Raw genomic sequence first — 14,632 nt, 5'->3', positions numbered from 1 at the left:
AAATGCAGGATGATATTCATGGCTTTTGCCTTCATTTGAATGTCCTGGATAATTTATACTCAGAGTTATTAACATTTAACACCAGTTTTAGAACATTTTGCAGACGACACACTTAAAATCCAACATTCTGTGCGAAGGAGCAGCCAAAACAGCTGAACTGGCATGACACTGAAGTCATGCATGAGGATGCATCCTGCGTGACAAATGAATGGATAAAACCTGAATAAATCAGTGCATAAACGTCGCAAATTACAGGTGTTCTACTGAATGAAACAACGCATCTAACATCCTGTCATGCTCTGTGACGTGTACAGTATCACACTGCAGCAAGAGGAAAGCATCTTTGAAAAAGGGTTCAGTATTGTAAGTGATCCCTCACCATGTTCTAGTGAATGGTACAGGCCTGAATGCTCGAGCACTATACTGAGGGGGGCAGTGTTTCCCTCACGTGGTTTGGGTCCACTTGTCTTCAGAGGAGGTGTTCTATCCTGATGGGAGTAGCTCTCTTCCAGGATGGTAATGTCCTCATCCCAGGGGCTCACTAAATGATGTGATGAGTGTGAAAACGATATGAATCACCCTGCGTGCTGTGGCCTTCACAGTCCCCAGACCCCAGCCCAGTTGAACGCCTCTGGGGGATTTTGGGGGTGACGTGTTAGGCAGCACTCTCCACCAGCATCATAAAAATGCCAAATGAGGGAATATGCTCAGGATGAATGACGTTCACCCTTCCACAGTTCCACAGACTTGGAGGATCTATGAGCAGAAGCATTGAAGCTGTTCTGTTGGATTTATTACTAATTTGCATACATGAAATCTCTGCAGGAAAGATCACATATTTAAGAAAACTTATAGAAGGCACTGCCAGAGACCCTCGAGGTTCTGAGGGTAATGGATTACTGGGAGCAGTGTGAAGGGTTTCTGTGGACTGACTGCAGGTCAGAGAATGGGTTTAGAAAGAAGCTGCAGAGTGGAGACGGTACCAAGGAGGCATGATGGGAGTGATCAGTGTCTGTGTGTATGTCGTGTGGTAAAGGAGGTGCAGCAGGCTTTGAAATTTGTGGAGAAGCTTCTTCAAGTCTGCAGGGACCAGAGAGGAGCTAGAGGGAGAGTTTGAGGTCTGTGAAGTCCACTAAGACCTTCAGTGTGTGATATCGGGCAACACATGTGGACTGAAGGCTCTGCAGAGTGGCTTCATGGGTTCAGGTGAGGTCTTCTACACCTGTCTCCTCTCCGGCAGCACAGTTTGTGTGTAGCTTCACCAAACACAAAACACACAGTTGTAAGAAAGTGTGTTTAAAGCGTTTAAGTGGTAAAGCAATTTGCATAAATGCTGTTTCAAGGCTTTAAAAGGAGCAACTGTAGATGGAAGAAGACCTCAGACCCAAACATGAGAATAAATTAGAAGAGAGAAATCGTGAGTTTGGTCACATCTGAGTTTAGATTTCAGCTGTGCATCATTGAGAATGAGAAGCCAGGCTTGATTCAGTCAGGGATTCAGCTGTGTCCCACCTTCACTCCAAGCTGTGCTTCAGTGCCCCCTCATCACAGTGCATATGAGGTGAATGCTTGCATTAGAAATCCCACTGGGTTCCAAGAATAGATCTTACAGCTTCCTTCACCTGGCCTCAGAAATGGCTTTCTCTTACCGCTCGGTGCTTGAGAAACATCCCTCCACCGGCTCTCTGATCAAAACAGAAGTGTGTTTGCATGAGATTGTGAGCTTACAGACGTTAAAGACAACCAAATATGACTGTATTTGTGCAGCACTTACAGTCGTTTATTAAAGGGTTGCAAACATAATCTCTCCCCAGTATGTCGAGAGACTTGTGCTATGAAATGTATGACATAGATCACATTTTGAAGAGCAGCTTCTAGTTGCAGAAATCCTTATGGCTCAGTTTAATAAGCTACAGAACCACGCTGGTGAGTTTTCAAATGGAGTCTGCTGCCACATCCTGTATCTCTCTGCCTGCCGTCCATTTCCTCTCTCTTCCCCCTCAGTTGTCAAATAATAGCAGAAATGCTCCATAATATTCATTTCAAATGGGGCAGCTTCAATTTAAGATCAAAATTGTCTCATAATGTCTCAAGATTCATTTTTCATTAACTCGTCCTCACTGCCTGGGGGTCGTTAAGGAGGAAACTGTCGAACTAATACTGTGAGAGATGGAAAAATAAGGTTATTTTGGTGAAATGGGTTCCCTGCTGGAAAGCGTTGACAGGGCGACATTAGCTGAATCTTGTTCAGGTCTTTCTCCTCGTCACTGACGGCCTGACCTTCTCTCGGGCCACAGGTAATAGCACTCAATGATCAAACTCACATACTGCACAGGAAAGAGAGAAGTGATCTCTGATACAGAGCAGTGTGTCTGGCCGAACAGCACATCCTCAGACAGTTGCTCTCTGAGGGTATGTGCTATTGATGCATGCATCCCAGCGTGGCCCTGCACTGTGCTGTCTGCCCCTGCATAGTGTGTGCTCGCTCCGACGTGACTCGCATTTTAAGCACCAACAGCTGACTGTTGTAGCCTCCTCGTAATGGAGCCAGTCACCGCCGGCTGCCAGGCTCCAATTAGGCATGCAAACCTCCCGATCCGAGAAGCTTCAGGTTTCCCCCAGCAGAACCGGCTACTTCCTGTTTGCTCATTTCACAAACTCGCACGCCTTAAGACGAAGCAACGACGGCTGCGCGGCGTGTGTGAATTTGTGCTGTTACATAATTGGAATTAATGCTAAGATGAGAAAAGCCTGTTTACAGTAGCAGGCTGTGAAGTCCATAATTCTCTCGCTAGAGAATGGCCAGCACTCACATCCTCACTCAGAGGTTTTGGTCATTGTTATTAAAACCTCACAGGCGTATTTGCCTCAAAGTGTGGAGGGATTATCGGTAAATTAATACACCATTTCTAATACGGCTTCCGAGCTCGCTGTGAGTGGCTTTAAATGTGCTCTTCCATCTAACTTCTTTCCGAACTTTGTCAAATTAATAACTTGAATAATCAATCTGGTGGCAAGCTATTAACTGAGCAAACACAGCATGTTTGTTTGTCTGTATGTAGATGTGTATGTGCGTAAAGGGGGACTTAATTAATGCTCTGAGTTTCCCCCGGCTCTTATAAAAGACCATACCTCTCTTTGTTTATTTAAGGATGATGCCTGTGTAATTTAATTTTGATCCTATTGTCATAAATACTTAGTTTTAATATGCAAAATGTTGAATTAAGGAGAAATAAATAAAGTGGCTGCAGTGTCAATGTTTTCATGTTTCGATCTCATTATATATGTGGTAATTTTATTATTATAGTCACTGTAAGGTTGTTCTGTTCTGTTCTTGTGCTGTTTTACGTGAGGAGGAAATGGTGTTGCTGCCTGAAGGGATTCGGACTTATGACCTGAGTATTTCTAACACGCCGGCTGAGGCCCCGCTCAGCAGCACGTCGATCGAAATTATCGTTCGTGTGGTGCATGTTTTTTTGGAAATGAATTCACGGCGTGCAGTTTTTAGAAGACGGGGTTGTAAGGAGATATTAGTGAGCAAATAGTTCCTGTGAGGAGGAACCGCAGGTACACACTGCAGGAAACCTTCCTCCATGTGGATGCGGTGAAATAACTTGGGCTGTGTTGGGTTGCTGTGGCCTCTAATTGGCTGTGTGGATGGTTTCAGGGGACAACCTGTTCTTCTTTTCAGAAAAAAATGAGAACAGGTTGCACAAAGGTTGGTGGTGGAAACTGTCATCTCTGGTTATACAGTTATGCTCCCCTCAAACCTGGAAACACACTGGACATGGCACTGGAAGTCTATGGGGAGAGACAGACAGCGTGGAGTTTTATTTATTCTAACATTTGTCAGAGCGCTGTTGCCATGCCGACAGATGTGTCGTCAGTGGGTGAACCAGATTTTCCACATGTTTCTGCAGTTAGCATGACAATGCTAATGTGCCAATAACACCCTCTCAGGGACATGTGTGATCATATTCAGTCTAATATCTGTCTCTGGCTTTGGCGTCGTGTAGTTTTCTTCCTAAAAATGTGGCATATTTTATTGTTTATTGTTTAGTATATTTTTATTGCCTTATATATGCCTATATTTTCATCTTGGTATATTTTAAATTGCATTTACAAATATTTTTATTGCATGTTGGTTTATTTTATTCTAGTTATCTTAATTTTATTCTTTCTAATTTCTCTTATCTTTCTTATTATCTTGTTTCTAACATTGGGGGCTGCAATGAAAATTTCATTGACATGTCATGCTCATTAACAATAAAGAATCTTGAATCTTGAATCTTGAAATAATTAAGTTTAAACTCCGACATTAGGACAACACTAATTTAAGACCGTTGCTCTTATTAGCAGGAGTTAGCTCCCTGTTTGTCCACATGTCTGCTCGCTCTGTTTCACTCACCATCTTCACCCTCAGATCATATTTTTACAAAAGATTTCAACAATTTGGGCTAAAATGCTGCTCTTTAAGCCACTGCTGCTGCTGCAGAGAGCAGCACTGGCTTTCACTTCAATGTGAGTTTATTAAAGCCACAGACAGCTTCTCCTACAGCTGTTTACTGGCAGGGTCAGCCACAGTTAATGCTCCAGCCCACTGCTAAGACTAGCCATACTTGTACAGAGCTAACTGCTAAGCTACTTGTACGAATGTTCCACTTTAATACATGGCAGCATCCTGATACAATGACAAAAAAATACTCTTTCTAAGTGTGATACCCAGTAATTTACTGACTGATTATTAACTGCGTGATTTGCCACACAGACCAACATCGCTGTAGGAATCCAGATGTGTTGAATAGATCAGTGTTGCACTCCTGCCTGTAGCAACAAAGGACGTTCAGCGGTTTTCTGCTCTCATAGAAAGAAGCAGATGTTGTTTTTCTTCTGAATCATACATTAACAGATTCTTCACTCTCACATACCAAGAAAACGTCCATTGTCTGTGTGAAGAGACGCCGATGTGAATGATGGCAGCGCTGTTTGTCAGAGAGCTGGGCGTTGTGACGACAGGCGTCGAAGCAGAGGAGTGAAGAGTAAAGAAGGACTCTCGAGTAGAAAGAGAGGTTTATGAGTTTTTGGAGAGGACTGAGAGTGAGAGACAGGCTTAGTGGATAGATATTAGATTGGTGCCGCGAGTAGACACGTCAGGGCACAGATAGCTCCATCCTTTATCCGAGCTCCCTCCTCACCGTGTCGAGCACTTCTTTCTATCCTTCCTGTTAATCTACACCTCCTTCCCCCAAATCTCTTTTGCTTCTGGGCTTCTTAGTTCACCTTTTTATTCGTGTCATTTGGGTCAGGTCTTTCTCCGCTTCAGAGCTTTGATGAAAACTTTAAAGGATCAAACTGGAGCAGCTCTGTCCGAATTTAACAAGTGACACAACTCTGAAAACAAAGACATACCTCAGCAGAGACAGATGGAAAATGATCTGACAAACATTATTTCAAAGTATCACTCAAACAACATTAAATCCATCAGTTATTAAATCAGGCTGATCCACTTTTGTCTCAACACAGTAAATCCAGATTTATCCCAATCAGCATCGAGTGGAACTTGTTCAGAGCCACAACTTGATCCTTGTTTTTAGCCTATATTTGCTAACATTTGGGCAAATCGAAGCCGTTGAATTAAAGCTAAACGAGCAGTTCCTGTTTGCATCGTTCTGACACAGAAACACTTTTCTTCCTGAATCTCTTCACCTGCTCGTTCCTGACTGAAGTTTGTTTTGTCGTATTATTTTGGTGAGCGCCCCACGTTAATCACTCCTATCTGGTATTAAGCTAATGAGGTTTTGTGATGGTTAAGATTTGATTGGATTTGTCCTGAATGTAATTTGTTTCATGTTATTTTTCTTTTTTTGAGCGTTCCCTCTTTGTTGCTCTGTGTTTGCTGTAGTTCTTTAATCAGTTTGTCTTTTTGCGAGAAGTGAAAACCTTTCAGAAACTGTTTTGTGTTTCCTATTGATCCAAACTGGTTCAAATGAAAATGATTTTCTTGAGCTTTGTAATTTTACTTTTCTTTTTTTCCTGTCCATTTAAATTTGGTTTGTAATCACTTGATTTTGTCCACAAATTGTTATAAACGCCATCATGATTGCTTTTCATGAGATCCCGGCATTTATATCAATAAATAAAGTTAAAATGAAGCGTCGAGGACAGCATAAAGTTGTGTCACACAATCCAACCCAACAGGAATTTATTTACTTCATGAAAGAGTTCATGTTTATCCTGACTCATATGAAGAACACAGATTTTGAAGAAGAGGAGTGTTGCTCTGCATTTGTTCGGTAATTAAATGTGGAAACCTCTCCGGTTTGTACGCCATGACTCTCCTCGTCGCAATATGCTCTCAGCAGAGACACAAAATCACACTTCTACTCAACAGCCACTTCGTCCCGGCGACGCTGCGAGTGGCCGTTTAGAGACACACTGAGGAAATGTCTCTGGGAATAGCCTTCTTTCCCACACCGCCTGAACTCCTCTTTGTTGTCTTTAGTGTTGCAGATATGATCAGCTGATTTTTGGCCAGTTGTCTTAGTGAGGAGGCACGGCTTTGGTCTGCAGCGTGGTATTTGTGATCTCACTGCATGAGAGAAGGAAATGGATATGTTGTTTTCTTTGTATCTACCTCCAACCTGGAACAGCAAACACACTGTGGGTCGTGGTTTCCAGGGCCTCGAGAGTTTGCATGCAGGCTTGGAACAAAGGCCAGGTCATGTTAGTGGCAGAGGCAGCGTTTTACTGCAACTCATTATTTATCTGACCTGTTGATGAAGTCACGAGGGCGATGTTACTCTCACCTTGACTAGTTTAATGAAATCAGTACATGAGATCATCATGAGCAGGAAAATCCCGACCTTTTGTTGTCTGTTGGACTGCTTTCCGCTCTGTTCATATTTTCCTGGCCCGTCGTACTCGTGTTTTCTCTCAGAAGCAGTAAGTCGCGTCACGCTGTTAAACAACCACAAACCCTCTTAGATCGCTTACTCTTCAACAATGCGATGCTTACATTCCTGCGCGTTTGTGTAAACTTAAAGAACTAAAACCGATATCCTCGAGGGGAAGCCCAGATCATCCCTGCTGACACTGGAATATCTTCCAATTTGCGCGGCATAAACACACTAAACATGGCGACGCTGCGAAAGGCTTCTCGGCACAAAAGCCTATTGTGTACATCTGCGCACGTCTAAACACTGTATGCACCCTCGGTGGAGGAGGTTCGGCTCCCCAGCGTAATGATGATGGCTTTTCACATCATCGACTGTGTGGGGGGAAGAAAGAACAACGAAGGCCACTGCTGTGACTCTCTCTTCTTAGTCACGCCTGCGTTTCTATAGCCACGGCGATGCTGAATTATGAAACATCGCCTCATTGTGCTGCGATCGTAGTCGGCTACCTGCCTTTGAATGGCGAGTCCTTGTAAACCATTCCCATGAATCTCCTGGTGAGAATTGGGCTGAGACTGCCTCGCTCATTTGTGTGAAGTGGCGACATGCTGGAGGCTCAGCGGGATTTCTCCGTCGAGCTCCGGATCACGATTCAGCGGCGTTTCTGTGCTTCGCTCCCATGCCGCTGAATACACGAGTCTTAAATTAAACCATGTCACATTCTGGTGACACGTGCAAGTGATGAATTTCCTGATTACGCCTTTGAAAATTATCGCACATTTTAACACTTTTCATTGAATATTCAAGAGTTTTCATTTTAATTTGTCGGCGCAGGCAGGAAGGAACAAACACCAGGTGTTCCTGTGTCGCTGTGGCTTTAGCTGATGCTGAGAGATGAAGTGCATTAGGGTCTCAGGAAAAGGATATTCTTTGATTTACAGCATTATGCCTGCTAAATCGTCTGCCAGGAGAAGCGGGGATGTACGAGAGCACCCTGGAACGACTCAATCGGGTGGCTTTTATGAACAGAGGAATGAAGAATGAAGTAAAATATTCACATGGTGTTACTGAATATATGTTAGACTGCTGCTGAGGACTGATGATCATTTCCCCACAAACAAATGCAGAACATCTGAAATTCTTTTTTTCACTGTCGAGAATTTAATAATCGTCCATAATCAGGTAATTTGACGTACAGTTGCCCTCTTCTCCTTCAAAAGGTGTTACTGTACCTTCTTACAAGCAAATCACAAGACCATTGAGTCCCATTCTAAGAACAGAATCATAAGTGTGGCCAAACTGGGAAAGAAGAACATCGTTCAACAAAAGATCTTGCAGCTCGCTGCGTTTGTCTGGACAGGAATGGTGAATAAAAAAGAAGCAGATCTATTATTTCTGTTTCTAGATGCATTTAGCAGCATTTCCCAAAAGTCAAAGGCAGCCATGAGTCAAACAAATATATAATATGGAGGAATATTGGGGAGAAATGATGATGACACATTAAATCGCCTCTGCTGTAGTTTCGTGTATGACAATAATTAGTTACCTCAGTTAACCCCCCTGATGTCTTCAATGTTTTCAAGAGTTTGCATATCATAACTATGGTTTTCTCTCATATAATTGCTTGAAAATGACATGGATGGTTCCATACGATGCTCTTTGCAAGTAAAATTAATTATGACTATATTCTTTGAATTCTGTGTGTTTTATTAAAATTTATAGCATCTGTGGTCAAATGTGACCCGGCCACAATAAGTGGTATAATGGATCATACTATTGTGCTTTCCAGTACAATAAACACACACACACACACACACATTTATACTTCATGCTTTATAAACAGTCAAACCACACCGGGTCAAGTGTGACTATTTGCTGCCATTAAAAATTTTTACATTATTTTAAAATTAGTGTCCTGACTGAACTTTGACATGTGCCAGTCTGTGATAATACATCAATTTATGTGCCTCAGATCATAACCATAGTCACAATAATCAGGATTTCTGTTTTTTTTTTAATAAAAAATGAAGTGTAATGTTTTATAAATTACATCTATTATATCATACAAAAAAATAAGTGTAAAATATATGTTGATGTGTTGGAAACAATTTTGACCCTGGAAGACAAAAGGTGCAGAGTAGATGGGAAGACAATACGAGGGTTAAAATCTTAACTATTAACTGCAGTGGATGCTCATCCTCACAATATGACAACAAACTCCAGGAAGACATTTCACTCTCTAGGAAAGGAAAGGCGTGAGAAGGCGTCCAATCACGCTGAGTTTCAGAGGTTAGTGGAACAGCCAGGAACAGATATACCTGATTTGTGTCACAGTAAGAACTCCATTAGCCAGACAAAAACTGCGAGTGTCTTGGCTAACAGGGCAGCCAATGATGGTGAGATTATCAATTATTAAAAATATTTTGAGTGCACAAACGTCAGTGTGAAAAGCATGAAAGTATGAAAATTAAAAAATAATTTAAATTTAGCACAGTTAGCAATGGCTTCTATGTGCAATATATCCACAACAAGTGAGCCGGCTAACAACCGGCCACTTCAACAAGCTTCTTGTGGAAAATCTCGACTCATAACCCGTCTGCACATGGAGGTGTTGCACTCTAGCGAGCAGGGAAATTTCATCCCGCAGCTTCATTCACAGAGGGAGAGTCTGAATCGTGGTTGTTCTTCTGAGCAAGCAAAACAATTTGATTTCTAGCCGTGCCTTTTTGTGCTCCGCCCCCGCGCCGCCATCCCTGAGACTCACCACGGACTGATGTATGTTTTGTTCTTCATTTCTTCTCCCAGCTGCCATCCAGGTGCAAATCACTCCGACACAAGGAGAGATCAGCGTAGGAGACTCCAAATTCTTCCTGTGCGAAGGTAAGAGCGATCTCCAGCACACCTCATTTAACACAGCTTAATGCAAATGCCACCTCATGCAGCAATATTAGCAGTATTAATTGAGATCATTTGATAAAAGCGACACAAGTCTGTTAAAATAATGAGACCGGTGTCCTGTGAATGTCCCCTCATTAGTAGTTCAGCGGTGATGGTTTGTTCTGAGGAGGCTGTGAGATCAGAGTCCGGTCTGGATGAGGGCTGTGAGACAGGTGCAGTCTGAACAGCCAATGAGAGAGAGCGCTCAGGCTTGAACGTGCAGTTTGGTGGTATTTGCATTTGTTCTGTTGTTTTTTTTCTTTGCTGTCTCACATTCTTGAACAAACGGTCCGTGAATAAAATCACACCAGTCAGGAGGTGATAATTATTATCACTTTATCACGTTAACTCTGACTAAAGAGCCTATAAATCACTGCTTCCATTCACTCAAGCTACAAAACAAAATGGGATCTAGCCAAACAGAGTGTTGTGGTCTTATCTGTCCAGGTTTTGTGTCTTTGTGCTTTTGTTGCTCACTTAAAAGCAGCAGCATCTCTTATCAGATCAGTGTCTCCATTTCTCCACAGAATATGCTGTGAAATTTATATTTTTTATTTCTATTTTTTCTCTGCATTAGGAAATGAAGCTTTGTGCAGAGTCCAAACATTTAGCCACAGTTAGCCTGATCGCTGATCTGAGACAAAAACCAGCCCAGAATCAGGGCTCGTTCCCGCCACGACGCCTCGTCCAGTGTTTTGACCTTGTTAACACTGAGACAGTTTTCAAACGGGTTTGGATTTCTTGTAGCCAAACATAAGACGTGTTTGTAGTCGGAGGACTTTGTCTGCAGATGAGCCGTCCAATGGGAACACAGCAGGAAGGAGGGCGGGGAAGGATGGAGGCGGCAGACGCACCCACTCATACGTTCATTTACACCACATGTAGATCTCACCATCCCAGCGGTGGAGACCCTCCAATCAGTTCACCTCATCTGAGATCAGCTGTGTAGTTTTTGCACCCCTGCGTCACCATGACAACACTCTGAGTTAAAAAAAAAAACGTTTCGTATTGTGAGATTCTGACAAAGTTGTGGTCTGCATCTCTTCACTGGGGACGCTGTCTGTGGAGGGACATGCTGTCTGTTGATTGTTATAAAGGGAACTTTTATGCATCATAAGCTCCATTCACCTCCATCCTATCTGGGGTCAAAGCAGAAATCTCAGCCAAGGCCACTAAAACCAGAACCATGAAGCATGAGAAGCCTCCAGTCGAGTCCCCCGCTGACCTGTTGTCACACGGCGAACCCTCAAACGGAAGAAAGCCATTAAGAGCAAAGCTCAGAATCTGTTTGCATGTTCAATCTGAAGGTTTTTTTTTTTTTTGGACCAAGTTATTTTTTTCTTTGTTGTTCCGTGAAGCAGCGTGGCTTCGGTTTGAACTCCAGCTCCCCTCTTGAAAAAGAAGTCAAATTGAATTTAGGGCCCTTTTGTGTTCCTAAAGAGATGAGATAGCATGAATATGTTTCAGGGAAACAAAAAAAATGTGTCAGCTTGCGCTGGTCTTCATAAAAAATGAATGATTTGGAAAAGATTGTTTGATTTTTTTCCTTCAATGAGAGTCGCCTCCTGCTGAAAAATCCTGTCCTACAGAGCAAATAGGAATTATTTATACCTCTCTTTATTTTTTAGTGTGCACATTTGTTCTGATCTTTAAAAGATATCTGCTGTTTGATTGAACAATCATGTTTCCAAGCCTTCGTCACACAAAGAATTCTTGATTCGTGGAGTGTAGATTGATGTGTTTGATCTTTCATCCTAACGTGTCGAGTCAGAGACTGAATGAACATGTTAAAGCTGATGATGTTGCACATCAGGGATGTAGCTAAATACATTATTCAAACACGAACAGAAAATGACTTCTGAGCGTCCGAGTTGTTTGTTCCTCGTCTCATTTTCTCATTTTCTGTCTTTCAGTTTTGGGAGATGCTAAAGACATCGACTGGTACGCCCCCAGCGGGGAGAAGATCCTCCCCAACAGGCAAGACATTTTCGTGAGCCGCAGCGATGAAACCATGTCGACCCTCACCATATACCACGCCAACGTGGACAGCGCCGGCATCTACAAGTGCGTGGCGAAGAACGGGGACAAGGAGGCGCAGGCCACGGTCCAAGTGAAGATCTTCCGTAAGTCTCATCATTTGGAGTTCGGTTAATTTAATATAAAAACAAGTTCGAGGTGACAGGGTGGGATTTCTTCTGTGACCCCTGAATTGTTGCCATCTCAGTGAAAAAATGTGCTTGAACGATGAAACAGGAAATCAGATCAGACGATGAAATGTGATCCAGGAAGTCCTGTTTGAGTAACGGAGTCGTGATCAGAAGCCAGATCGCTCCTCAGGGTTTTGTAGTATTACAAGGAAGGATTTTACATCTGTGGTTGCAACTGTTTGGAGGTAAACACAAAGAAATCTTGCAGGAATGTGGGCTTGCATGAGTTTGATTGGCCAATGCGGCGCTTTGTCGTATGACATCGCTGCACAGTTGAGCCAGGTGAAACCTTTTTGCCTCGCAGTCTTCACGTCGACTACCTGCCCGCACCACCTGAGATTATACGAAAGCTAAACCGACAAAACATTTACTGGAGAAGCAGAAGCTCAAACATATGGTGCCTCGTTACGCCGCTAATCATCTGTAAGATTTTTTTAAGCCGTGTAAACATGCAGCGTGAGAGTGTCAGCGCGCACGTTGAGATATTAACGGCTATAAATCTCATATCTCCCCACAGAGAAGATCACCTTCCAGAGCGCTCCCAGCCCGCAGGAGTTCAACGAAGGAGATGACGCCGACATCGTCTGCGATGTGGCCAGTTCACCTCCGCCCACCATCATCTGGAAGCACAAGGGCTCCAAGATCCAGGTGGAGAAAGACGGTGAGCCGGCCCGGATAGAACTGCTCCGATGCTTGAGCCACTTTCTCACCTCCAGCCTGCCATCCTGTCTCCATCCCCCGACTCCCTGAGCCATCGCCTCACCTTCCCGCCAGTGCCGTCTGCCAATTCATGCTTTCCAATCAATTTGCCACAGTCTTCCTCATCTCCTCCTCCTCCTCCTGCCCATCATCTATGAACAAAACCATGCATTTTCAGTGGGGAGGTTTAGACCTCATAGATGATGCACGGACATGAAAATTGTATTTTCCAGCCCAGCGAGAAGTGGTTTTTGTCACTAGAAGAGATGTCTGAGGGCAGATTGGACTTTAAATTCCCCAAATAGAGGGAAAACTACTCCAGAGGCTGAAATAATCTGAAAACACTGGAGAGAAAAAGGGAGAAGAGGAAGGTTACAGAAGGGCTAACAATGTAATTTATGTCTGCTGCTGCTGACACTAACAAAACGTGAAAAAATGCAATCTAGAGCTACAAAGTTTTCCAGGTTTAACGAGCCAAAGAGGTCATAGTCATTTTCTTACAGGATTTTCCTTGATGCCATCATATTTTTAACACACGTAGGAACAGAAATGAGGGTTTTCGGAGCAGACACGGGCTGGAAGTGTTTTTAACATTTCACAGTTGGATGTCCCCATCGCAGGAATTGATTGGTGGGAAGTTTGCACATTGTTGTAACTGTACTACACTCCACTCAAACCTAATTCTCACTGCCGGTAGGCTTGAGAGGAGGTTTTGAAAAGTTTGTAGCTTGCTCCCTGACAGAGGACGGAAGCTGCAATCAGCTTCAATTTGCAGTCGTTGCTGTGGATTCTGATGGTGAGTCACAGTCACAGCGGAGAAAAAAACACAACAGAACAAAACAAAAACATCAAAAGGTCCACAGAAACTTGTCAAACCACTCCTGCATTATAATCCTTTCCTCCACAGTTCATCCCTACGTTCTCGACGATCGCTGATTTGCCAGGAAACACACTTTGGAGCTATGAAGCGTGACACGGAACGAGGGTATTTAGCTCTGTTGGAGAGAAAATGTGAAGGCTTTGAACACACCGAACATACAAATAAGCGGCGTCGAAGTGGGCGGTGCTGAAGTTTGAAAGTTTTGAAGAAGTTTCTGTGACCATGTCGATGCACCACAGCTGCCGTCCTCTGTGCAGGAACCGGTCTTTTCTGCAAAAGGGCCTCAACGCTGTCGTGCAGTAGATATATTCATGCACAGTTTTTCATCTGGCATCTCGAGGCAGCATCGACAGCGCTGGCCCCGAGCAGCTCTACCTCCGAGAGTTCAACTAAAGCTTGAACTGTGTGAGGACTGAGATGGGGGACGAGGCGGGAGGAGGTTTTGTTTCACACTTGGACTGGGCCTATTTTAACCTTACAGTAACCCCTCCTTTGGTGACCGCTGGAGAGCCTGGAGTCACCACAGTGTTGTGCTAAGGCTGCCTTTATTCTTGGAGTCTGGTCAAGGAATGTGTTTTTCACTGGAAAAACCACTAATTGTAACCGACACAGAAAACTTAAAACTGCTTATGTAATTTTCCTCAGAGCAGTCGACCTAACCATATGTTGCATGTTGCATTGTGAAACTTCCCATCACAACTTTGGATTATATGTCAATGTGATATGAATTAAGAGCCGGGTTGATGTTTTTCTGTTTAAACGCCACATTAAGCCGTCGAAAACATTTAGTTTTATCTCTTGACATTACTTTTGCATTAGCTGAAGCTTTTAGTTCATGTTTGCATGTGCTTGCGGACAGGAGGCAGAAAACAGAGTGCTGTGGAAATCACTCCACAAGTGAAAGCTGAAGCTCCATCGCAAGCAAAAAAAAATCCTGCATTCAAAATGTTACTGAAGCAATTGTTAGCGGCTAACTTTAGCGGAATGAGGAGTAGAAGTACTTAAAAAGCAGAATG

The 14,632-nt window shown here is 43.3% G+C and overlaps 1 protein-coding gene across 4 annotated transcripts in view; it reads left to right on the top strand.

Moving 5' to 3' along the window:
* ncam1a (neural cell adhesion molecule 1a) overlaps window positions 1-14,632 on the top strand; it is a 244,697-nt gene that overhangs the window by 153,682 nt on the left and 76,383 nt on the right. For all 4 annotated transcript variants that reach the window (XM_041952982.1, XM_041952984.1, XM_041952983.1 and 1 more), the window contains exons 2-4: window positions 9,699-9,773; window positions 11,744-11,953; window positions 12,555-12,698. In XM_041952982.1, coding sequence (XP_041808916.1) covers window positions 9,699-9,773; window positions 11,744-11,953; window positions 12,555-12,698 — 429 coding nt within the window. The remainder of the gene's footprint in view (window positions 1-9,698; window positions 9,774-11,743; window positions 11,954-12,554; window positions 12,699-14,632) is intronic.

The sequence above is a fragment of the Chelmon rostratus genome, chromosome 14, assembly GCF_017976325.1.
Source record: "Chelmon rostratus isolate fCheRos1 chromosome 14, fCheRos1.pri, whole genome shotgun sequence".
NCBI lineage: Eukaryota > Metazoa > Chordata > Actinopteri > Chaetodontiformes > Chaetodontidae > Chelmon > Chelmon rostratus.
The sequence above is the reverse complement of the archived record's forward strand: the minus strand, read 5'-3'. Positions and strand labels throughout refer to the sequence as shown.